This window comes from Megalops cyprinoides, chromosome 3, assembly GCF_013368585.1.
Source record: "Megalops cyprinoides isolate fMegCyp1 chromosome 3, fMegCyp1.pri, whole genome shotgun sequence".
Taxonomy (NCBI): domain Eukaryota; kingdom Metazoa; phylum Chordata; class Actinopteri; order Elopiformes; family Megalopidae; genus Megalops; species Megalops cyprinoides.
Window position 1 is genome coordinate 20072196 of NC_050585.1, and position 25410 is coordinate 20097605.

At 45.5% G+C, this 25410-nt stretch overlaps 1 protein-coding gene across 9 annotated transcripts in view; it reads right to left on the reverse strand.

Moving 5' to 3' along the window:
* Positions 1 to 3265: 3265 nt before the first annotated feature.
* slc8a2a (solute carrier family 8 member 2a) overlaps positions 3266 to 25410 on the reverse strand; it is a 32389-nt gene continuing 10244 nt past the window's right edge. The window contains exons 2-13 of one of the 9 annotated variants that reach the window (XM_036523987.1): positions 17643 to 18027; positions 17052 to 17189; positions 16098 to 16325; positions 15682 to 15993; positions 14706 to 15158; positions 13819 to 14195; positions 8506 to 8609; positions 7831 to 7848; positions 6450 to 6562; positions 5201 to 5300; positions 4296 to 4577; positions 3266 to 3642 (exon numbers count right to left, since the gene is read on the reverse strand). In XM_036523987.1, coding sequence (XP_036379880.1) covers positions 3266 to 3642; positions 4296 to 4577; positions 5201 to 5300; positions 6450 to 6562; positions 7831 to 7848; positions 8506 to 8609; positions 13819 to 14195; positions 14706 to 15158; positions 15682 to 15993; positions 16098 to 16325; positions 17052 to 17189; positions 17643 to 17993 — 2853 coding nt within the window. In that variant the 5' untranslated portion in view covers positions 17994 to 18027. Of the gene's footprint in view, positions 3643 to 4295; positions 4578 to 5200; positions 5301 to 6449; positions 6589 to 7688; positions 7715 to 7819; positions 7849 to 8491; positions 8610 to 13818; positions 14196 to 14705; positions 15159 to 15681; positions 15994 to 16097; positions 16326 to 17051; positions 17190 to 17642; positions 18028 to 25410 lie in introns of those variants that run through there. The other 8 variants (XM_036523996.1, XM_036523990.1, XM_036523993.1 and 5 more) reach the window with 8 other exon arrangements.

A 25410-nucleotide genomic window follows, 5' to 3' on the forward strand; every position in this document is an offset into this window, starting at 1 on the left:
ACAACTGTGAGGAATAATGTGCTGTTAATTGCTCCGCCTTTTGCTGCTGAGACGTTCAGAGAGGAGAATATGTGAATATAGGATTATCTGAGCTTTCGCATGAAAACTCTGTGGCTTTCAGCATTACTCAGAATGACAGCAAGCACACAAGAACTATTCCTGAATAAGACTAGAGGAAAAAAAAGCTGCTCTACTTATATTTAAGGTTTAAGATAGCAGCCAAATGTCCTTGGTGAATCTCAGAATCTGGGAGAATTTACATATACATCTGGAAGGTTTCAGGAGACTATCTTGGAGGAATTGATAGCAACTTTCTAATGGAGCACACCTTTCTCCAGGTTTTTTAAATACCTCTTACTAGTGTAATGAAAGACACCATCAGCATGCTCTTAAAATGCTTTTTCTTCACAAGACAAAAACTTCACAGTCCCAGCCCCCACCCCCTTATACATATAGTTAGATGACCTAGATAAAAACTGTTTAGGTTTCATGTGCTCTGTTTCTATAACCCTTATTGGTTTTGGGGAGTAACTAAACCTGCTGACCATTAATTGAAGTGAACCCTCTGATGCCACCACTGGCACACCCTTCAGTTTGGAGTGGTAGCAGTCAAAACCAAGGAGGCAGGCTGGAAAAACAGTCTCGCACCAGTAAAAAATCCATCTTAGTCTCTAGAAAATCATCCTCATACAGGAATTTCTACACCATTTTAACTATTATCTCACCATGTTTTACACATTCATCATCATCAGGTCTAGGTTTAGGTTAAGTATCTTCACAGAACTTCAACTAGGAAGTGTGCAACATGTAACCGTAATGTCAAAATTGAAGGTTTTTCTTTATTATTAAAATGCGTGCATAATGCGGTTATTTGGACAATGTGCTTTTATGAAGTCATTGAGACAGTCGGTAGACCTTTGTGTGATAAAACATGCAATAACAACATAACAAAGCAATCCACAAACACTGATCCAGAAAAAATGGTTGCCCTGCATACAGTAAAATGTTGGTTTCATCACATGAAAACGGCTCGTGGAAAGGCTAAATGGTAAAAATAACACTGCTGAACAAGCGTTAGATTTGGTCACACCTTAGATCTTCATCAGAATGAATCATTCAATGTCAGGTACTGTGCATGGCAGTCTACATTAACATTATTAACATTATCATGATCATCATTATCACATTCAGCATTATTATCATCTAAAAAATGGAGTCAATGGCTTTGCTGCTCAGTATGAACCAGGTTGGGAGCTCCATCCACATTTCTCAACCAACAGACACAGACCCATCCTGGTTACCTAGAGTTAGAGCTGAAGACAAAGCAATGTCCACTGTAATAGCCAGCATTGAGAGAGTCCAAAAAAGGTCTTCACCTGCCCACCTGGGTTACTGGTGAGAGGCACTACGACCTGTGGGGTGTTGAGCTATTGGCACAAAGGCTCAGTGCCAAATGTGTCAGCTGGAGAGTAAATGCACTACAGAGAATCTAGTATTACATTTCACCACACTCGCAAATGATCTAAGGTACACCTCCACCACCGCTGCATAGATTTGCAATGGGTATATACATGAATAAATTAACAAATAAATAAATAAATACACACATAAATACATACATAAATAAATATCAACAAGAACACATCACATAACTGTATATTAATGCCACTACATTATTCTTGTTTTCCTGTCACACAATGTTACAGTCTGTGGGACAGTCTTAATTCAAATATTTTCCTTCCTTTGACAGAACATCATTTGAATATGTAGTTCCTTGTTGATTTGATGGGAAAATGCAATTTCCTGAGTTCATTACTCTGGTACAGTTGACTATGTTGTTATGAAAGAGTCAGGATGGCCCCCTGCTGGCCAAAGAGAGATATGCCACTTTGCACAAAAGTATCTTAACACTGCAGCATGAATTGCTGTAAAATTGTCAAATATACCAAAGAATATAAACCGGAACCCATGCTTATCCTGATATATTGAGTAAAAGTACTGGGTACTTCCATGAAGGGATTCCCAGTATGCAGTTCTTTTAGACATCACTCTCTGTTTTGACCAGTCTGAGGTGTTGTAACAGAACTACAGCACAGTCCTGGTTCCTATGTGGCTTTCATTTCTCATATCAAATTTCACATTCACTCTCTCCGCCTCTTCTCTGTACCTCTTGTCATTTTCTCTCCACCTGTCCTTCCTTCCTCTCCTCCTCAGTTCCCTCTATCCCATGTGTGCAGTGTGTGTGAGGGGCAGTGTGGGTTTGCATGTGGATGTGTGTATCAGTCAATGAGTCCATGTGTGTCTGCGTGTCTCTGTGTGTATGTACCAGGGCTTCCGCTAGGAATTTTTCTTGCTGGTCTGGTGTCCGGAAATAATTTATTTTACCGGACAAATTTGAAACTTACCAGTCACGTTTCAATAACCGTCTCTGCTACAAACGCAAATATAATGTACACCTAGGTTGATGAAAGAATGACAACAACCTCAAATCATGAACAGTAACGATTAAGCAAAACGAACAGTAACGATTGAGCAAAACGTCAACATTAGCCACTAAAATGTAGGCTATTACGAAACATCTAACCTGTAACATCTGTAGCCTGTTTAAAAAAGGCTAGGCCTACATGCATTCAAATGTATCCTATAGGCTAACAGGTAACATTTTACTGTCTCCTTTTTTTCATTGCGGCAAAGTCCTCTGCTGCCGACTTGAAATCAAACATGTCCAATGTGTCTTTGCAGCGTGCAATGCACATAAGCCGCGTCACTCTCTCCTCCTCCAGACAACTTCGCAGCGCCTTCTTAATTCAGTTCTACAGAGAGAAGCCCCTTTCTGCTGGCACGCTTGACACGGGCAGAACACAGGCAATTTTAGCCAGTGTAGCCCAGTCGGGGTACAGCTCGCTGAATAAATAAGCACATTTCGCTGTCAAAACACAAATGTCCTGTTTCGGGATAGCCTTCGTTATAGCTACATTTTGTATGAGCATTAATACCGGACATTTTGACCAGCAGGTTTTTAATTTATCGTTTTTTTTTAATAAATTTTACCAGGCAAAAACTGGTAATTACTGGCTAACGGAAACCCTGGTATGTACATATGTACATGTGTATGTACACGTGTTTGTGTGTGCAAAAAACTCGTTTTTGTAGCGGAGAGACAGAGATGTTGTCATCAGAGTGTCCATCCTCACGTGCCTGCATCCCTGTGTGAGTGGAGATAAGCAGTGATGTGCGGTACAGGTGGTCGAGTTGTCACCGTGCTTCAAAAGCCCTCTATGTGGCAGTAGGCCTCCAGACTGGCGAAGAGGATGTAGAGGAACCAGAGGCCGAAGAAGAGCAGGGTGGTGAGCACCTTGGTAATGCGAGGCCCGCCCAGCTCCCCGCCCACAGAGGGCCGGCGCCGTAGGAGCAGTACGGCCATGCAGACGAAGGCGAAGATGGTGAAGAGGGTGACAGAGAAGGCCAGCGAGCCCGGCTTCACGCGGAACTTTTTGCCCTTTACCTCCCAGTACACGGCCGCCACTGACCACGCCACGCCGATGCCCAGGAACACGTTGACCGCGTTGCTGCCCGTCACGTTGCCCACAGAGGCGTCGGCGTACTGGTCCTGTATCGCGGCCACCTTGCTGGCGAACGTGTCTGGGACAGGAGGTGGAGGAGGGTGGAGACAGAGGGCAGGGGCGGGGGTTATAGGAGGTGAGGTGTTCCAGAAAGGAATGGGGAATAGGAATAAAAGTGGGAGGATGAGAGAGAGAACATTTCATCGTATTGAACGTCCATGTGGAGGTTTTACTTATTTAACTTATTTTCCCAACACAAGGTCTTGAGGAGGACCAGTCATATATAAGCAATGTGCAGGACAGTAACTTCGTTGGGAGTCTTTCTGCTTTAGCGCTGTAGGGTAAAATCTGCACATGTGCACCTATGAGGAGGATTGCATTAAGAATTTTTAAATAGCTCAAGCCACGCACATCAAGCAGGACATCTGTGAAAAAAAAACCTTGCACACGTTTGAACTGGGAATGGTAAACAGTGAATTACACCAAATGCTGAGAACATCTCACGTGGGCACACACATGGTCTGGTTAAGGAGAGAGCCAGCTATTTCATGCAGTCGTATGTGCCTGGCCTAACTATGCATAGCTGGCGGAAAGTACAGCTGGTGCACACAGGGATTGGTAGAGATAAGGTCTACAGCTGGGGGCAGGGACAGGCAGTGGAGAGGGTGGGTGATGGTACAGGAAAGAGCAGAGATACAACAGGAAGTCCCACCCTCTCCTCCTCCTCCTCACCAGGAATGGAAGTGCCGAGGGCCACAAAGACCACAGCCGTGACGGTGTCGCGCAGGCCCACGGTGCAGCCGAAGTGTGAGGCCAGGTCCCCGATGACAGCGGTGAGGAAGCCGATGACGCAGATGGACACTATGAAGCAGGCCCAGCCATTCCAGTACTCAGTGGGAGGGACACAGGCGAAGAGAACTTTCCAGAACACTGTCAGGAAGTGCATGACGTAGTCGCAGCAGGAGGGTAACGGAGCCTCGTGGTTCTCGTCTTCGTCATCCACGTAACCATCACCTGGAGAGTAATGTAGTAATGGAGGTGACTCAAATTCTTACGTGAATACATGGATAGTGCTGCCGGTAGTACATTGGCTGATTGTGGTCAGCTATAACAGATGTTGCATGGTGTTACCACACAGACAACCATATACTGCTCACAGAAGTACTGTTTTTATTGTTTAATATGTTGATTTGTGAGTATCGGTTTTTTGTTGTAAACATGACTCATAAATAATGTAACATAGTTTGACTGGACAACGCGGCATACATCTTCAAACACCAACTGACTGGGAGGTCATTGTCTGTCCACCTGCACTGAGTGCATCTGTCCAACAGAGGGAGATATAATATGACTCCAGACCAAGGCAGCTAGTTTCCACTGGAGGGCTCTGCAACAGAAAGTTACTCTTCACATATGCAATTTGTGTGGCTGCATTTATAGAGTCAATCAGAGCTCCTCTGGGAGAAAATGAAGATGCCTCTACCCTACTTATGTCTAACAATCTCATAATAAAACCACACGGCTGGAAGTATCTTGAGTTAGTGCTAGCTGGGAATGGACCACTGCAGCCCGCATATACACACGCATGTACGCCTACACATACAGGCACACACACATGCTCAGACACACATACTAACCTGCACCAACGGTCACAGCCTCAACAAATTGTTCCCTCCAGGAATGAGTGCCGATGACAAGTGCCAGGTTTGTCTTCTTTAACAGCTTATCTACGGTGCTCTACCAATCAGAGAGAGGGAAGATTATTAGCAGTCAATCACAGCAAAGGGAAGATGGTGATCAGCCAGATCTGTTTTCCTTGATCCTCCATCTGTATAGCTGGAATAACTGCTGTAATGACACCTGAAAAGATAAGTGAAAAACAGCTCTCTGGGCAAAAGGAAAGCGTACTGAAAAATACATATAGTTGTTTAAAAATACACCAGAGCACACACACAGACACAAACACACAGAAAAAGAACTTCTGTAGGACACAGAAACTATATAAAATCCAACAATGTTTGAGAGAACACCTCACAGCAACCAAAAAGCATTGAAAATTTCAACTCAAACTGCAAACATGAAACTCATATCCAGCACAGGACAGTATCTAATCACAGTCCTGTTACTCAATATCTGTCAAAAACTTCCACTTCTTCCAAAGAACATGATAACTGGATATGAGAGGCACGGCTCTTCCTCTCTGATTGGCTGTTGTCACTGGAGAAGATCCAATCAGAGAGTTGTCAAGGCCCCATCCTCTCATAGGGAGGGTGTCATGCACTGTAGGGTATGGCCTACCTGGTCCAGTATCCCATTGGGAGACATTCCCTGTAGGATCTGATGAATGAAAGGGGTGGCAAAGTGGGTGACAAGTGATAAAAACATAACCGGCCCCAACCGTGCCTCACACACCATTAGTGTGACCTCAACGATGCATGTCCTTAACATTGGGTATCTGACACCTGTCACACCTTCCTCTTCTGTAAGAGGATGGCATTCTACAGTACAATTAACCCTTACCATTTATGGACCATTTTTTATCCAGTCTCATCTTCTTTTTTCCCCTATGTGCAGGCATCATATGGCACATTGGCATAAATACCTGTGTGTCACAGGGTTTCCCTGGTATCACTTTTGAGCAGGGTACCTTCCCTCACAAAAACGGGTTTCAACATGTTGCAGATGAAAAATCGCAATGTGAAAACTCTTAAAACATGTTACTTAGGACATGGACAACCAGACTGTTAACCTAGCGTACGTTTGGTGTTTAGTGTTTCTGGAGTCCTCTCCGGTTTCAAGGTGTGTGTGTGTGTGTGTGTGTGTGTGGGGGGGGGGGGTGGTTTCAATGTAAGAAGTGCTCGCCACGCAGGGGGTTTTGGGGCTCACCTTGAACTCGTAGGACTCCTCGATGATCACCTCCAGCCGACTGTGCTCCCCCAAGATGGGCTTCCCCATTTCTGCTATGCGTCGTGCCTCCTCCTCCTCCGCACTGGGGTTCTCTGAGACATACACAGTGAAGGCCTGTCTCATTTATGCTCCATGCTTATTTTCCTCTTGTTTATATGCTTATCATCCCTTTGTTGTTTGTTTTTTAAGCCCATGCTGTGGTAATGATAGTGTTTACTTGTCATGCCAATAAAGCCCACTGAATTTAAACTGAGGGAGAGGGAGAGGAGAAAGAGAAAACAGAAGACAGTTGTACACATAGGGAGGAATACAGAGTGAGAGAAAAAAAAGAGAAAGAGTTAGAGAGAAATAGAGGTAGAGGTAGAGTTCATTCTAATGCAAATGAAAGAAAGCAATCGAATTTTCAGAAGACATTTCCGCAGTATCAGTAGTCCAAAGGATGGGGACCTACGGAAGAGACAGTCCTTATTAACCATGATATGAAGATCTGTGGGAGGCACAGTGAGGCTGCCAGACTGAGGATCTGAATGTGCAGGTATGGAGGGGCTGAATAATGCAAGAGCAAGCTGTGCCTGGGAGAGCCGTAAACACGAAGAGCACAGCATACTCCATTCTAAGTTTATCTGGGAGCCACCGAAGATTAAAGTGGACAGGAGTCACGTGATCTGTGGGGGCAGTGGCAACTCTTGCAGTGGAGTTTTGTATGATCCATACTGGAAAGAGCTGCCTCTGTCCACAATGCCACCGTAACATAGGTGTAATATCATAAACACTTTCATGTGTTTCTCTGCGTCTGATTGAGGTTAAAAAAAAGAACAAAATGAGCACTGTTTCACAGATGAAAGGACATTTTTGACATTGTATTTATGTTTATGAGCACTTCAGATGTGGGTTCGGAGGACAATACAGCTCCCAGAAGCCTCATAGTAGAGGTAGCTTTGACAGTGACACCATGTTTTTACTTAAATCAGACATTGAACCAATGAGTTCTGCCAAGATGAGTTTAATAAAGCTAATATGCATCCAGGTATTGATCTGGTTACTGTAGTTTAGCAGAAAGGATGTGACTACAGCAGTAGTAGTCATTTTGCATTGTGGTTCCTCTACATGAAACGGATAACCAGGTCCAGTTTTACAGGCATTCAGGCTCAGCAGAAGGATATAAATACAAAACAGAAGAGGGTTGAGAAGTGAGCCACATAGAACACCTTGCATTACTTTATCAGAATTAGAGGCTAAAGTTACTTACAATCTGTCATGACCAAGTAATGCTTTTGTTGTGTGTGTGTGTTCATTGCGTACGTGTTTGTGTGTGTGCATGTGCCCGAGTGTGAAATGGAAGTTTCAATTTTATTCTTACCCTGGTTCAGCAGCAGAGCTAAAGAGAAGAAAAGCAAAAATCAGCACAGAACAATCAGAATAAACTGAGTAATAAATTGAGTAAAAAGTACTAACAGGCAAATGGAGGCTTTTCAAGGTTCCTATCAGTGCGCGCATCCCATTAAAATGCCATCCACTCCGCAAGGAACTGACGACGCATCACTTGCAAACCAATACACACAATTCAGAACCCAGTCAAACTCCAGACATGAAACTGAGACACATTCCAGCAGCAGTCTGTTATCTACGGTTACTGGCTCTGACGTAAAGGGCTAGCATGTGTCTGTTTCCCTGTCGTTCTGTTGTTATTGCTCTGACACTTGAGCCCCTGCAGGATATTGCAGAATTGTGCTCCGTCTGCATGCGTATTGAGTGAGATGTACCTCGCTGCCATAATGCAATACAATACCGTCCTCACACAGATGAGTCACACACTGAAATACATCCCCTGTACCGTGCTGATCAACAGCATGGTAGGGATGGGATTATTGAGTGAATACTTGCATGTGCAGAGAGCAAAGGGCTCTCAAACCGTTGAATCTCATATTATGAGGACTGGAACTTGTATTATGAGGATTTAATGTTTGTCTGAATAAGACAAAGACACATGTGCGCACACACACACACACACACACACACACATACACACACTGACCTGAGATCCCTCTCTTGAGCCACCGTGGTTCCTCTAGCACGATGAAGAAGTTCTCATGTTTCTCGTATTCCTCATCATCAACGATGTGTACCTTCAGGGTCTGACTGCAGACAGACAGTAAAGGGTGTCCGCTCAGGCTCGGGTTCGAACTGGCCAAGCTGCTGTTATCCTCACGCAAAGTCCTCTAAGCTTCTTTTATACTAATATAATCCCATATTTATTGCCTTTGTTGTGGTCAAGTTAACAGCTCATACTTTCACACAGTGTTTTGTTCATCTATGTCCTTTTCCCAAATAGGTTTTGCAAAAAGTTATCTGGTTTCTCAATCAATGGTTTAAAGCTATGTATTGTTTTTCACTTCCAAAAGGTTCAATTTAAAGCTTACCAGTTATCAGGTTGCAACCATATCAACTGTAGACTATTACCTAAGGCTGTATGCTGGCAATATTTTCCATAGTTATCAAAAGGCAGATATCAATCACTAGTAGACTGATACATGATTAGCTTGCTGAAAACAAAAACCTTATTACAGAGTCCTGTAAATTCTTTTGGCTCCAACTTTTTGAAATGTAAGAATGTGCAGCTATCCAACAAATGGTGCAAACCTGCACCTCAGTTATGAAGCGTTATAAGAGATGAAGAGAAAACAGAGGTTAATGTTACATGTCCCAACAAGATTACACTTATGAGACCCTGTATGTGTGTATATGTGCCCTTAACTGGTGCTGTATGTTATAGAAATATGTAAATTAGGCGAGTGGAAAAATCTTCAACTTCTAATGGCAACCAAGCTCAAACCAAAAAAGTGACCGCCCTTTCAGTTAAATATCAATTACTCCAGAAGACTCAAAACAGAAACTGAAGGGCTCTTTTCTAAAGAAAAAGGCACAAATTCCTGCCTGAATGAGACAAACACACAAACACATGTGCACACAAAAACACAAGGCAAACGATTACTTCCTCCCCACACAACCTCTGAAATATTAACACTCAGGCTGCCATTTAAATCACATCACAGACTGGGATGAATATTTAATCACATGGTGGCTGAATAATTCAGGTACAGACACACCCACCTATTGCCAGCACTTTGAGTGTGGGGCCCTTCCTCTTGCAATGCTGTGGGCCCTCGTGAAGGACACATGGTCTCTCCACCAGGCCTCTGTGACAAACCCATAAACTCCTCCTTTCACACCCATCTAAATTACATCATGGCTGAGCTCGGCATTGCACATTCCCACAGAGAAATCCTGACCAGTCACAGGGTTCTGATAAGGCAATGGAGGAGGAGGGAGGAAAGCAAAGGACACACAGAGTAAAAAAAAGTGATGCAGTAAAGGAGTGCACGAGAGGGAGGTAGAGACAGGTGCAGTAGAGTCGTGTATCCCAACCCCAGTCCCGACTGAATTCTGCATGCACTGGTTTTTTGCTTGATCTGAGCTCTCACTTAATGAGGTTTGACAGAGCTGTTAAATGGATACTGATCTGGATCTGATATCACTTAAAAAGTATGGGCTGGTTGTTTGAATTGTGTTTGTTCTAATAGAAGGATAGATGTAATAATACTTCAAGTTATTTCCACTCCTTTTAGCCCTTGATATTAATAATCCATTCAAGTGATTATCTTTAATATGAGTAAATATTTGCTTAGTGAGGCCAAGACCACTCACCTGGACCAGCATTCATGCTTAATGAGACAACTGTCTCCTGGAAATATATCAAAAGCACATTTCTTTTACAAAGAATTTATAGCAGATTAAATACAGACATGTCAAATCCAGATCAGTATTCAATTAGCAGCTTGACCAAACCTCATTGACTCACAGGGAAGCAAAGTCAGCTTGCAAGAGTTTCCCAGGACCAGAGCTGAATATCACTGCATTACTGCACGACTGTATAACCGTATGTCTTGAGCCGGCACTACTGGCCACTACCAGCACACCATGACACAAGAGATGCCCTTAGATCTCCAGGCTAAAGACCCAGGTGTCCAGCCAAGGGAACTAATCGCCAGCTCTAGGGGGTGATGTGACCCTTCTGTAGTGGATGTTCGCCTGCTCTCTCAAGTTACTGAGCTCTGGTACACTCTACCCTTCTAAATTCCTGCGGCCACCTCAGCCAACTGATAGGCATCAGTCTCATTATCACTGTCACTGGCACCGGTGGAACCAGGGCAGGTCTGCGGTGGACTTTGAACTGCTGCCCTCACCGTCCGCACGGCATAACAACAGACACGATTAGCTCACCGAACTGAGCACCAAGGGCCACAGCCAAAGGAGCTAATTACACCAGCTGTACTGATTACACTGGCTGTAGTAATTACACTGGCTATACAAATTACACTTCCTCTGGCTGTAAGGGTGATGTCACTTTCTGCAGTGTACGTTCCTTTGCTCCCTCATATTGCTCGAGGGCAGTTACTCATAAAAGCGCTTCATGTTCAATGTACGTTAAGTTCCTTTTGGGCATTTCTGTGGACGTACTGATGAGTTCAGGCAAAGACTTCCTGCCCGGGCTATTTTTATTCTGGTCAGTGTCTTCTGGGGCATTATGATCAGTGTCGCCACGGCAACCTGGCCCCTGATGGCCAGCCCATAATAAGTAATGGAGGGATGCTGAAAGAAGCAAAGATCCGGAGAAAGGGGGCAATTTTCCTCCTCGGTTCACAATCCAAAGAGATACCCTGAAGCTGATGTTCTGTGAAAACCACAACAGGCTCTGACATGAGCATAGCTCATGCTTGGCATGGATTCACTAAACCCAACCACAACCCTGCTCTGCCACTAACCTCCTGAATAGCAGGACAAGGAAGAAAATATGATGTAACAAAGTACAAAAATGACAGTGGAAATATTAACATGCCGGCAGAAATTCTGGCGGGTTTTTCTTGAGGTCAACAAAACCAGCAGGTTTCCTTCCTGTGCCATTGCACCTCCAAATGGGGTTGTTGAAGAAATAAAGTGCCAGAGATGCAAATGAGAGTGAGAGGAAGGTTTGTGGTTGATTCTGGCACGGCTTTAGGATTATTATTTAGCGTTATAGTGTCACAGAAATCCCTGATTCCTTATACAATGCTGCTGCCACAGTGTTGCAGTATTTTACTGGGGTAGCTGGGTTTGAAGTACACAATACTTCCAGCATGTTGCTTTGCTCCCTGCTGTGCAGGCTGTATAGTTGTGACACAGTGCTGAATAGGAATAAGGTGTGTAGTTATGACCCAGAGATGTGTAAAGTTTGTGCAGTTGTGATACTGAGCTGTGTAGGACGAGGGTATGTAGTTATGACACAGCACCGTGTAGAATTAAGGTATTTAGTTGTGACACAGCACTGTGTAAAAATAAAGTGTGTAGTTATGATACAGTGCTGTGTAGCAATAAGGTGTGTAGCTATGGCACAGAACTGTGCAGGGACTCCTTGTATAGTGCTTACACAGTGGATCCTGGTCTCTATCATTGTCTATAGGGACTATGAACATTAAAGGCTGTACAGCTGTGAGATGCAAAGCAAGGACCCACTGAGCTGTGGTCTGTGGCTATGATCAGTACACCACGGGGACACTCTGAAGCCATTTTGCTGAAGTCTCTGTTACCATGACTGCAACTGAGTGCCATTAGCCCAACATGCTGCCCCCGCGCCATAAAGACTGAAACTTTAATTGGAAAAGGATCTGTCAATTTCTAGACACCATTCCATCAATAATACATACACAAACACATATGCGCCCACAATAAACCATAAACTTGCACACACAAGTTTAGCAATATAAAATAAAAACACACGCACACACACTCTGACAATAAAATATAAACACACACACAAACACATAGTCCTTCACAGTAAAACAGAAACACACACTCACAATAAAATATAAACACACACACACACACACACACACACACACACACCCCTGTGGCTTTAGTCCTATCAGTTAACAGCAGAAGCAATAAAAGGCAGGGCTCAATGAATAATGCTTGAGTTTACGAGGGAGACTGAGAGAGAGAATAGAGAATAGAGTCGTGCTGTCTGTCTCTGAGCTGAACAGGCCAGCACACACACCAGCTGCAGCCAGCCAGCAAGAGGCTCCAGCAAACAGCTGACGAGAGCTGGTCCCGTTCCTGTCTGACAGTCATCGCCTGGACAACGCTGAGGCATGCGTCTCTCATGGCTCCTGCTCTAATCAGGCCTCTTGGATACCTCAGATTAGTTTGTGTGTATAACACTGTTACAGCGCAGTGAAATGATTTATTAAAATTTAATTTATGGAAATGTAAGAGTGTAATGTATTTTCTTGACCTTAGTTAATTGAAGCTGTGAAGCCAAATTACTTTTTCTCTATTTTTTGTGCAGCCAATAATTTCTTTACATGTGTACAATGTAACCTGTGTCACTCCCAATGTAAATCCCCTCACTTCTATTATAACCCCCTCACTCACATTATAACCCCTCCCATTCCTAGTATAACACCACCATTCCCAAATTGAAGTCCCACTCTCTCCCTCTGTAATAGCCATCCACCTCATAGCCAGTGTATCTCTCCCAGTGTAGTCTCATAGCCAGAATCTCACATAATTTGTGCCAGTGTGGTGCCAGACAGGGTTTGAGTTATGGGGGGGATTGGGGGGGGGGGGGTCTGACCTCCCTAATTAAAGAGTTGGACAGGACAGCCTCTACCTATCTCCAAGACCTCATCCCACCCTACACACCAGCCTGGCCCCTATGCTCAGCAGCAACTGGACGTCTTGCTCCTCGCACAGACAAAGCGGGAGGTTCTCGCTCTGCAAGGCAGCGACATTTCTCCTACATCGCTCCCCAGGGGTGGAACGAACTGCTTGTCCCACTACGGGCAGATCCATCACTCCAATCCTTCAGACATGGTCTGAAGACACATCTACCTGGACTGACCTATCACACAATGCTGTTTTTTGTTATCGTCTTTACTTTGGCACTCATTGCGCTGTTTTTGAATTCGGATCTTGTTAGTTGCTCTATACCCTGGAGTTGTATATATTAGCTAGTACTGCGTCCTCAAACAGACTTTGCTCTCAGCTGAGAACTACTGTCTCATTGTGGAACTGTACACATCCTGGCCCCGTACTGTTGCTATACCTACTGTAAGCACTTTTGTACGTTGCTTTGGATAAAAGCATCTGCTAAATAAATAAATGTAAAATATAAATGTAAATAAATGTTTTGACCCCCCGAACTGTCGTTTTTACCTCTTCTGGGGGGTCCAAGTCTTAATCGAGGGGGTCGGACCCCCCCCAATCCCCCCTGTAATTCGAACCCTGGTGCCAGAGCACACATGTGACTCACGAGGTCTGGTCATTGGCGAACTCCAGCTCCCCACGGGCGTCCTCATAGTCCACGCCGCCCCCCCGGGCGGTGCCGTCCTCTGTGTGGTAGGGCAGGATGACGGTGCCGCGGGCGCCCGAGTTGCGCATCACTGTCACCTCCATGGTGCCAGCGCTCTCGCTCACGCGCACCAGCCGCTTGCTGAAGGTGAAGATGCCAGCGTGGTCGTCGTCCAGGATGGTGACGGTAGCCACCGTGGGCTCGGCCAGCCGGCCCTTGGGCGTGATGCCCGCCCCCTCGCTCTCGAACATGCCCTCGGCGTTGCCCACGCGCAGGTTCGACAGCCGCACGAAGAAGTGCTCGTCCTCCTCGAAGATGTCGTCGTCGATGATGCCCACCTGCCGGAGAGGGAGACGAATGAGGACCTTCACGCCACAGTGACTCCTAACATCCTACACTATATACCCGATACTGACACTATACTACACAGATGCACATGACTGCCTGTCCTCCTCATTTAAACCCCAAACCCTTTGTTTCCTCTCCCTTCCTCCCTCTCTACTTGATAGACTAGCAGCATCGTTGTTACAGGGGGGCTAAATGGATCAAATTTTGTTCAAACCTTACATAAGATACAGGGAATCTTTTAAAAGCCAAAGAGCTCTTCCCAATTTTCTTATAAAAAAACCCAGAATATCAAAGATGACTACTGTAATTGATAGCTTACTGACTATTATTAGTAGTTGTTAGTCATCGTCTTTTGTATCAAATATGAATGAATGAATGAAATAATGAATCAAACAATGTATCAATCAATTAATCATTCACATCACTCAAACATATGTATAGAATATGTTATAGTGATCGACCATCCATCCGACCACCATCGATTCTCGCATCCCCCAAACCTTGATCTCCTTTCTGGTGTCCCCGGGCTTGAACACCAGCGTCCCCTCGGCATACTCGTAGTCAGAGCCGGCGTTGGCCGAGCCGTCCTCCGTACGGTAGTCCACGTAGAAGGTGCTCTCCCCGGTGCCGCCCCTGCAGGTGACAGCCAGGGCGAGCGTGCCACAGTTCTCCATGCATTGGTACTGCGCGCTCTCGAAGGCAATGCGGCTGCAGCCGGGCGTGTCCTCGCTCTCGAGGGGCGGGTCTTCGGGGGGCGGGGCACGGCGGGTGCAGTCGACGGTGTGCTTCTTGAGCACGTTGCCCGCCCCGATCATCATGCGGGTGGCGTGCACGCGGTAGAAGGCGCGGCTCTTCTGCTGGTGCATCAGGGCGTAGTAGTTGGCCAGCTCCAGCAGCTGCTCCAGCTCCTTATCCGGGTGCTTCTGCTTCAGTTCCTTCAGGATGCGGATCACCTGGGAAAGGATACAGGGTCAGGAGGACCAGACAGGCTGGACAAAACACACACATGCTTACACACATCCACACGCACACATACACATATGCACACATCGACACACAAGAGAATAGAATGTAGGAACATACAAGCCCATAAACACTTTGACCCCCTTCCTTTCTCATCCTGCACATCTCTCATTACTAACACCCCCCCGCCCCCAACATAGGGACATCAAAGTTTAAAGACAACAGATCATTCAACCCAGCTAGACTCACAATTCTGCTTCTAGTGCATCTAGCGCTGTGTCTGAGAGTGCATCTAAGCCTAGCCTTCTGCACTCTACGGATCTCCACCTCCACCATCAATCCTGTCATGGTACTCCATTAATAACTCTGCATGAAAGCTTACTTCCTGTGAGCCTGTGTAAAATTTACCTCTAATTCAGTTGTACTTTGTGCATATTGTATGCGTGGCTATGTGTACATGAAAAAGCAACCTGGCCTGGTATTGTATAGTCCACCCGCCCACCCCCAGCTGACCTCCTTGCGGTTCTGGTCCAGCTCTCTGATGCCCTCCAAGGTGACGGAGGTGCTCTTGGGCAGGTTGCCAGGTGTGCCATCCAGGCCATTCTCAGTGGCTACGCCCCCTCCTCTGGGGGGAAACTTGCCGTCCATCATCATATCAATGCCCTTGGGGGTCAGCTCGCCCTCCGTCTCCACCACGATGCCTCGCCGCTTGTCGGCACGGTAACGTTTGTGCATGTACTTGTAGAAGAGCAGGCGGCGGTCGGCGATCCAGGCCAGGATCACACACACTGGGAAGTACAGTAGAGTGACCAGAGCCTCCCACACCTGAGTACAAAGCAAGGTAAAATTCAAATATATACAAACATATCAGAGCATGGGCCAAATACACACATACATACATGTACACATACACACACTCACACACACACCTCCACGACCCCCGGGCTGATGACAGCCAGAATGAGGTAGAGCCAGATGTAGGCGAAGATGCTCCAGAAGGAGGTGATGAAGAAGACGCGCAGGTGCTTGATCTTGCGTGACTCTCCATCCGGGACGACCCACACGCAGATCCCGATGATCACAAACATGTTGAAGGCAGCACTGCCCACGATGGTGCCTGGGCCCAGCTCACCTGCGTCGAAGTTGTGACCACACACCTGGTGTGGAAAAACACATATAACCATATAACCATCCACATGTAGCTCCATGCATTCTTTCCATCAGTTCCTTTTCGTGAAACATGTCATCACTGTTGTGACAAAACTGCTGGATCTACCAGAAAATGGAACAGTGTCACTTTTTTAAGGAGCTAGACAAGTAACTCAAAGGTTGCAGGTCCAGCTCCCAGCTGAGGCACTGTTCTTGTACCCGTTAGCAAGGCATTTTACATGAGTTGCTTCAGCAACCATCTAGCTGTTATAAATGGATGAAATGTAAAAATGTGAGCTATGTACATCAACAAGAGCATCTTATAAGCATATATGTCATGATGTACATAAAGTCAAATAGAAATATCACTAGTACTTTCCAGTAGTCTATCTGACCTGCCTGAAGTGGAAAGCATTAAAAATGTTAGGAATCTAAGGAGCGCTGTCTGCATATAGCAAATCAAACAGCCCTTGTTAGAATGTAGATGACTGAAGCCCGTAGAAATGCCTTGACTACTTGATTCAAAGCACATATCACTGTTCACAGAAGACTGTGAGGTTTAACTGCGTTTACTGTACAAACACAGATCCATACTCAGCTCAGTAAGTAACAGGCTTTGCTATCAGACTTTTTCACTATTATTTCATTTTTGACTGAAAGAGCAAGGCTGATGAGGGTGGGGCAAGGCCAGGCCAGTGGAAGACTGAGTGGGCGGAGTGGGGTCACCTGCTTACCTCGATGACAGACAACAGGATCTCTGGAGCCGAGGAACCCAGGGCCATGAGCGTGAGGTTGGACACTGTCTCGTTCCAGATTCTAACAGTGGTCACCGACGTCTCCCCGTTAGGCTTGGTGATGGTCACTTCCTTTTCCTGTCAGACAGTGACACAGGAAAATGCACTCCACTACAGGTCATGCATTTAAATGCATTTCAGTATTTGCAGATATTTCTATAGTTGCAGAACTCATAAATGTTGCTTTGAATGATCCACGAAACCAGACTAAGCAAACAATCTGTGTAGATTCTTCACTTGTCCACATAACCAAATTTGACATCAACTCTGTCTCAAATGGAGGGGAATGGAAACTGTGTGAGTAAAGGAGGGAAATATAATTCTTTGTGATTGGAAGAGAAAAGGATATTCTGTGTGTGTGGGAGGGAAGTGGAGATTCTCTGTGTGTGGGAGAGGAAAGGAGATTCTTTGTGCATGGGAGGGGAAAGGAGGTTCATTGTGTGTGGGAGAGGAATGGAGATTCTGTGTGTGCGGGAGGGGAATGGAGATTCTCTCTGTGTGGGAGGGGAATGGAGAGACACTGTGTTGTACCTGCGAGGTGATGACTTCAATGGAGGCCATGAAGCGGTCGGCGATGATGGACACACCCAGGAACATGTACATGAGGCAGGCGAAGTAGACAATGGCGCGGGCCACTCGGTCTGCTGGCCCAGGGGTGAGGGGCAACCATACGGGCAGCAGGATTCCTTTCTTACAGGTGTCTGACTCGCCGCAGCTGGACCTGCTGCTGATGGTGCTGTTACTGTAGGGTGGCTGGGCCATAGTGGGGGGGTCCAGGTCCCCCATCTTCTGCTGGGACTCGAAGGATCCAGGCTGGGGGAGGTGGAGCAGTAGGAACACAAGGAGGAAGGGGAGGAAGGGGGGTGTGGTGTGGAGAGCCATTGCTCCTCTCAGATTAGGTGTCAGCCCAGGTCACCTGAGACGAACAGGAGGGTGGTGGTGAGGGTGAGTAGGAGGCATAGGAGAAGATGGAAGGTAATAAGAGTAAGTTATAAAAAATCCGCAGCACACACAAAATGAGCCCCAATCAAATTTTCATAAAATTTTTTAGTAGCAGACCGTCTCGCCAGCAGACATCTCCCGCATCGCAGTGCTGTGATGTACTGCCGCTGCAGCTTAGAGGGCAGCATGGGGACTGTCCAAGCAGAACCAGAAGGACAGCCACCCATTTCACAGTAACGAGTGGCTACAGGAGGAAGAACACGGCTGCATGCAACGAGGAAGCTGTACAAGACCAAGAAACCATTAGCGTTTCTCTCCATCTCATTGTAGCAGATCTCTTCTGCTGGGCAGTGCTTCTGAGACTGTAGGTTAGAGTGTATCTCTGTGTACGCCTCTCCTGTACTACAGTGATTGCAGAGCCTGTCCCCTTCGGCAAGACAGGTTCTCCTGTATCTACCATTTCCAGCGGCTATTTCGTGGTCGCTGAGGTGATGTCTGGTCAGGACCTGCCTCTGCTCTGTGTTTTTGACAGTTACCAGGGAATCTTGCAGTGTGGGTTTTTCTACCTCTCTCTCTACGTGTTCCTGTGCTTGTGTAAAACTGCACTTTGTTCTGTCCCCGATACCCAGAAGTTTGCAGTAAGACAATGTAAATGGGGTTTGTTGTTTCTGAGATGCATCCAAGCGGAACATCACTCTTACAAGGTAACAACAACAACACAGTCCATCAGAATACTCAGAATGGCCTCCATCAAGGACAATAGAGTGAAAGGGTCTCGTAAAAGGGCTACAGCATCTAATTCTGGATGATCGTTAGGCTGATGACAGTAGAAAAATACGGTAGCACATCTGGAGGAAACCATTACTATGATGATGTTGACACTGGTATCCCAACAGTGATTGGCTGCACAATGCTTGATTTATGACATGAAATACTACACCACTTTCCAGACACACCAGGAGCTTGCCTTTCCACTGACCTGATTCACTGACTTGCCTTTCAATTCCAGGCTTTTATTGGAGATGCGTGCAGGTCAGTCGAATGAATATGTCTGTGTGCTGCGTGATTATAATTCACTCAGGTTTCACACTTGCCCTAGTGTTTGCATTCTACAGATGGATGCGCACCTGAATGCTACAAGTATATGTCAGAGGAATCTTAGACAGAGAAAGGGAAAGACAGAAAATCCAAGCTGAACAGACATTCATAGATATTCTCCACACGGCCCAGTGTTTCCATGGTGACTTGGTGAAGGGTGTGAGAAGGTGATAAATCATGGTGAAAAATGACAAAGGAAACAGTGAAGGAGACAGGACAAGTATAGGACAGAGATTGTCCAGTAGTTATTAACACTGGAAACAATGTAATATGGATTTGGATGGGGACCGTGAGAGTGCACAGTGGTGTTAGACATGGGATTCCATCCAGAGTGACAGCTCTGACTCAGAGAAGGTCATAGTGCTGGCTGATACACCATACATAAAAACACTCTGAGTAAATTTGTTTAAATAAAACCTGTAATTAATTAAGTAAAACACAAACCAGCACATTGACAGAGTCAAAGTAACTCTAAGCTTCTAGCAGCCTCACACACCTGTATTTGAACCACTTCTAAACAGGCAGGTGTGGCTTAAATAAACTTTCATCATACACTTTAAGAAATAACTACATGTTGCTGACTATACCAAAAACCCAAGTTATTTGTCAAAATGTTCACATAGAAGAAGGCCATCCCTTCACACTACTATAGGGTCACATCATGGCAATTTGTCTGAACATGGATTGCATCTTCTCACATCATTACAGGAAAATAAAGGATCTTGATTCTGGCTGAAGTGCCAGGAATGAGCATCCCATTAACTCTGGTTCACAATGAGGTTTCCTCTTCCTTCTCAATCTAACCATGTAAAACTGTTATACAACTAAACAGACTCTCAATTCCTCACATTCCCTTCCCCTATCCGTCCCCCGAGATAGTCAGTGAAAACGGGAAATTTCTCAGTAGACTGTCCTGTTTTGAATGACATGTGAATGAAAATGAAATCTTTCTCAAGGCCAATCTGTCTGATATTGTGCATTTCATCTAAACAGTGATCTCCAGCGTGCACAAAGGTGTCTGCATATTGTATCGGCCTGCAAATCCTCTAAAGACAACTGGAGACTTTGCCTGCATGAATGACTTGTACTCATTGAGATGCAATGATTTTATGTGTTCCTGTTTGGTGCTTCAGATGGGTGCTCCTTATTGGTGGAGACAGCAGCCGCCCTGGACACTTACCCACAGGAGTGTGACAAGCTGGCTTTCAAGGAACACACTGTCCTACAGAGCTCACAGTGGGACTCTGCACAGTACGGATGGTACACTGTGTGTGCGCGCTCAGTGCTTGGTCCTTGGTGAACTTTTTAAAAAATCCACTCACTAATACACACAGATCCCAGCAGAGAGGATTAAGCAGATAATTCTGCAGAAGACAGCTCAGTTCAGAGCACAGCAGAGAGAGCAGTCAGCGCTTTCCGGAATCAATTATCTTAATAAAAAAATGTTTATGTACTATGTGAGAGTCATTATTTAATGCCCACTGGGTCTGCTTTGAGGACAGAGTAATTTGATGGGATCCTGTTGTGTCTACAGGGGGGTCAGACTGCCCCTGTACCTGACTCGTTCCGACAGTTCTGGCCAGGGGAACAGCAATGGCAGCAGATGCAGTAAGCTCTCGTCACCCCCTGTCAGTGAGGTCTTGGGAACACACCCCTGAGTGGGTGAGATGATAAAAGCTAAATGTAGCTTTTCATTGTGACTGAAGCTAACAGGGTGGACTCTGTGTAGCCCCTCTGGGGCACATATCGCAATGAAAGCAGGTATCTTATTTTGAAAGAATTACTTATTTATCCTGTTATGATGACTTCATAATTCATGGAAACAATTCACTTACCTTGTGGGAATGACTTAGTATCTCTTGGAAAAAGACTTACTATAAGAGAATTACTTATGTGGGAATGGATTGGAGGGTTTAAGTTTGGAGGGTTTGGAGGGTTTTATGGATTAAGCGAGAATGAAAGGGTGAGAGAGAGAGTGTGTACGGGAGAGAGGGAGAGTGTGTGTGTGAGTGAGAGTGAGAGTATGTGTGAGGGAGAGTGTGTGAGAGAGAAAGAGCGAGAGAACGAGAGTATGTGTAAGTGAGAGTGTGTATAAGAGAGAGAGAGTGAGTGAGATGTTCTGGCAGCGGTCCACTCCTCGGACCTCCCTGCAGATGCAGTAGCGTTTCTCTGCACTGCGTTGAGGGTAACGGACACCAGCGCCTGCATCATTAATGCGCTCCCTGACATGCCGGCCCATTGTTGGGTTGTGATTGAAGCAGCGGCCCAGGCGTGCGCCGCATCCTGTTTCACTTTCCAAGGCCTGCTACTGTTACCCCAACCTCACACTCACTGCCATCCAACACCGCCCAGGGTCAGGGCTGAAAATAGCCTGCCATTCACGCCTGGACCTGGCAGAACCGCCGGACAGAGCCAGGGGGCCACGGAGCCACCGTTCTGTCTCTACAGGGGCCCTCAGCACAGTCAGGGCAATGCAGAGGCTCGGCCAATGCAGAATGGGCCAACTACTAGCAGCAAGACTGTTGGGCCAGAAAATCTGCCCAGTCTTCTATGTGAGCTGGTCGTGTATGGATCACTATATGTATGAACTAGATGTTAAATCTTGGGTTGACATCAATAAGCAAGAGTTTAAACTGTTGGCCTGATCAGAGAGCAGGTGGGTGTGGCTTGAAGACCATTTGGGGTTCCATGTGAAGTAAGCATTGTAGTGGAAAAGACACAGGCAGCAGTTTTAGTATTCACTGTTAAATAAAAGAAGGGGAAGGAAATCTGAACTATGTTAAAAACCAGGTAAAGCAGTAGTAAATTTGTACGACATGCACCTGGTCTCTCCAGGTGAGGTGGCTGCTCACAGCACAGTGTCCAAACTTGTGCGTTGTGCCAGTTTAATTCGCAACCCCCCTTGATCTGATTCTACAGCACCTCTGCCATACAGTGTGTCAGGTTCGCTCGTACAATGCTCGCTTTGCAGTTCTCAAGAATTTGTGATGCGTGCACCGGCCTTATCTCTCTGACACCTCTCTATCCTACTTCAATGCAGATAAGCCATTTACCACTCTCCACGCAGAGGCTTCTAGAGTCAGTTGGGGAGGGAGAAAGTGATCATTGTGTTTGGCTTCACAGGTCCAGGGCAGGTGCAGGTTAGAACCTGATATGTGGTGGTTACAGGCTCAGCTTCTGCAGGGCAGAGCAGTCTGACCTGGATGATTAATAACTAATCAGGCTTCACTGAGCGCTCCGGGCCTCGTCAATGGGCACGAGGTCGATAAGACGACCAAGCGACTGGAGCAAGGGACAGAGAGGGAGGGAGAAGGTGAGCTTGCATTATTGATGTCTGTCTCTCTCTCTTCCTTTCCTTCTCTCTCTAAAATTCAAATTGAAAAAAAAGCTTTATTTGTTTGGCAAGTTATCTTGTGTTGCAAAAGCTATGGACATATGAAAGATTTAAAAGGGAAAAAAGGAACAATAAAACATTAGGAGAAGACAGTGAAATATAAAACGTTTCTCTACTCTCTGTCCCAAACACACGTCCTCCATTTTTTTCCCTTGCTCCTCTGCAGAAGCAGACTGACGCAGACCACAGATGTGAGACAAACTGAGCCATTTCAGCAGGGTTTTTGCTTTCTCTGCCTTCGAAAGACGTGAAAGTGAAAGCGGTCGATAAATTTGGAGAAATTTGGAGGAAAAATTAGTTTCCTGTGGAAATTTGTCCATAAATTAAAGAGACTGAAGAGCTTAAAGAGATTAAAGAGATTGAATTCCCTGTAAATTAAAGAGAAATCACACATCTCTACTCTCCCTGACTGCAGTCAGATTTGGACAGAATGTGCTGTAGATCACGCAGATACTGTGAACTGTCCAGACGAGAACCTGTTTATTACTGTCTACTTGGCCCCTGAGATTTATGAAAAAATAAATGCTCTTTTACGCTTATATGTCAGCATGGCAATACGAGTCAATATAAAAATGCATCACAGATTTTGTATTCGCTATCATATAGAATGGAAACTGAGCAACACTGGATATTTACTCTATCAGTGATACATTTTGGGAAACAAAAAACACAGGGCCAAGTTACATAAAAGTATTTGCTCACCATCAGGTAGGTTTGCTTTGGAATAGTGCTTGTTTGTGGGAGGTGACATGCCCCAAATTGTTTAGGGTATCATGTCTTCATTTTGATATCAATTATTTTAATGGCTGACATTTTTGCAAATATTTTATACATGTTAATAATTTGGCATTTTTGTAATCAGTAAAGTGTTTTTGAAGAGATATCTATTTTGATAAGGGTGTCCTTTTTCCAACTTTGAGAGTGTCAGCTAACACAATAACTGTCAGCTGAGAGGCTAATGAATCTTGCAGATCTGTCAGCTTTGTGGGAATGTGTTCACTCTTGCTGGGAGTCAGTGAGGACTCTCTACCTATCAAGAGCTCTCCTGGGTTATCCCCCCACGTGAATTCACCAATGGGAATCACCTTGCTCTTTGACTGCTCCAAGGACACCTGCCTGCAAACCCAGCTGATAAATAAAGCCTTCTAAATACAGCAGTCACCTACACATCCTGTACTAGCAAAGCGGTGTGACCCTACAGTCAAATTAAGTGTCTTCCCCTTCTTGGCAGGGCGCCTAGGATAAGACACACACATCGTCCTTCGCTGCCTAAAATATTATAGCTGACAGAAATGCCACTCTGGTCAGGCCAGTTGATGGAGCCCCTCTCCAGCAAGAGCAGAGGATGTATTCCCTTGCAGTTCCCAGCTTTTGAGAGCTGACAGCCTATCCCCTGACGGCCACTATTCCCTCACAGTGACATGCTAACTTCAAGAGTCAAGAGCATGTCAAGAGTACAAGCAGCGGGATCCGCACAACTGCCTCTGTTCATGACCTTATCCTCTGGAATCAGCCCAAAGGAGCAGATGGCATCGAAGACCTCCTCCACTGATTGATAGCAGCTATTATTATAAACAGAGAGTGTATAATCAGTTTATAAACACTTTATGAGCAGTCTCCTACAGGCAGAACACAGTGCTTTCCAACACAACCCATACGGCCACACTCACATACACACACACACACACACACAGAGCAGTGAGAGCCTGTATCTTACCCTCTCTCTGCAGGGGAACACTATGAAAAGGACAGTTGTCTCCATCCCCGACCTGGCTGATAGGGGTTGGTCCCAAACCCTTACGACACAGCCTGATTACCGATTACAGTGTGTAGGGAAGACAGACAAGTGTTTAAATTCAAATGCAATGAAATGTCTTGTCCACAAGGACACCCTCATCTCCCTCACCTCCTCTCCTCTGTCCCTGTAATATAAGTCTCCCTTTTAGGAGGTTATTTGTAGTGTGTTATTTCTCTCTCCTTCTTCATCACTCTCATTTTTTCCATCCCTCTTTCTTTCTCTATCCCTTACATTTTCTCCCTCACTCTCTCTACCCATTTCTGTTTCTTTGCCTCCTGAAACACACACCACAGTGGGTTTGTCTAAAATAAGTATCCTTTTTTGGAGGTTATATGTAGCTTGATACCCTGCTAAATCATGTGGCTTATTTCGAAATTCTATCTAATCCTCCTTACAAAAATAGTGACAGAGTTCAATGACGATAGATAATATTAAACCCAGTCTGTCATTAGGGTAGATGAAAATTTCTGTTAGCAGTAGAACCGATAATGCTTGCCTTCCTCATACGCTGCAGTACGCAGAAACGCTGGTTTACTAGTCAATATTGAGGCTTATTGTTCTCCATACTTGCAAGTGACACATAACACAGCACATCACCTCTGCCACAGTATGCATGTTTCTCGGCCAGGTGATAGATGCTGTGAAGATGAGGCACTTTGCCTCTTTAACCAAGGCACCAGGCTGACACACAACATGGGCAAATGCACCTGTCCCAAAACTTTCACCATGCACTGGCACATCAGACCCCTGTGATCTCTGCCGCAAGTACACTAACTAGTAATTGGGCCAATGTATTCATTATATCCATCATTGACAAATATGATGAAAAATAGTCTTTAAAATAAAGATCTACATTGTGCGTCTGCATTGGAGAAGCATGTCCACAGCTCAGCCTCAGAATCCCTGTGCCAAGCCCCCTCTCATTACAGTAAGTGTCTGCCTCCAGCCACGCTGTGGTAAGTGATTGCTCAGGATAGTTTTACACCGATAGCACCCAGAGCAAAATGAGCATTAGCACCTTTTGCACTTTTATAGTGACGCTTGGAGGACACAAAGGGAGGGTGAGA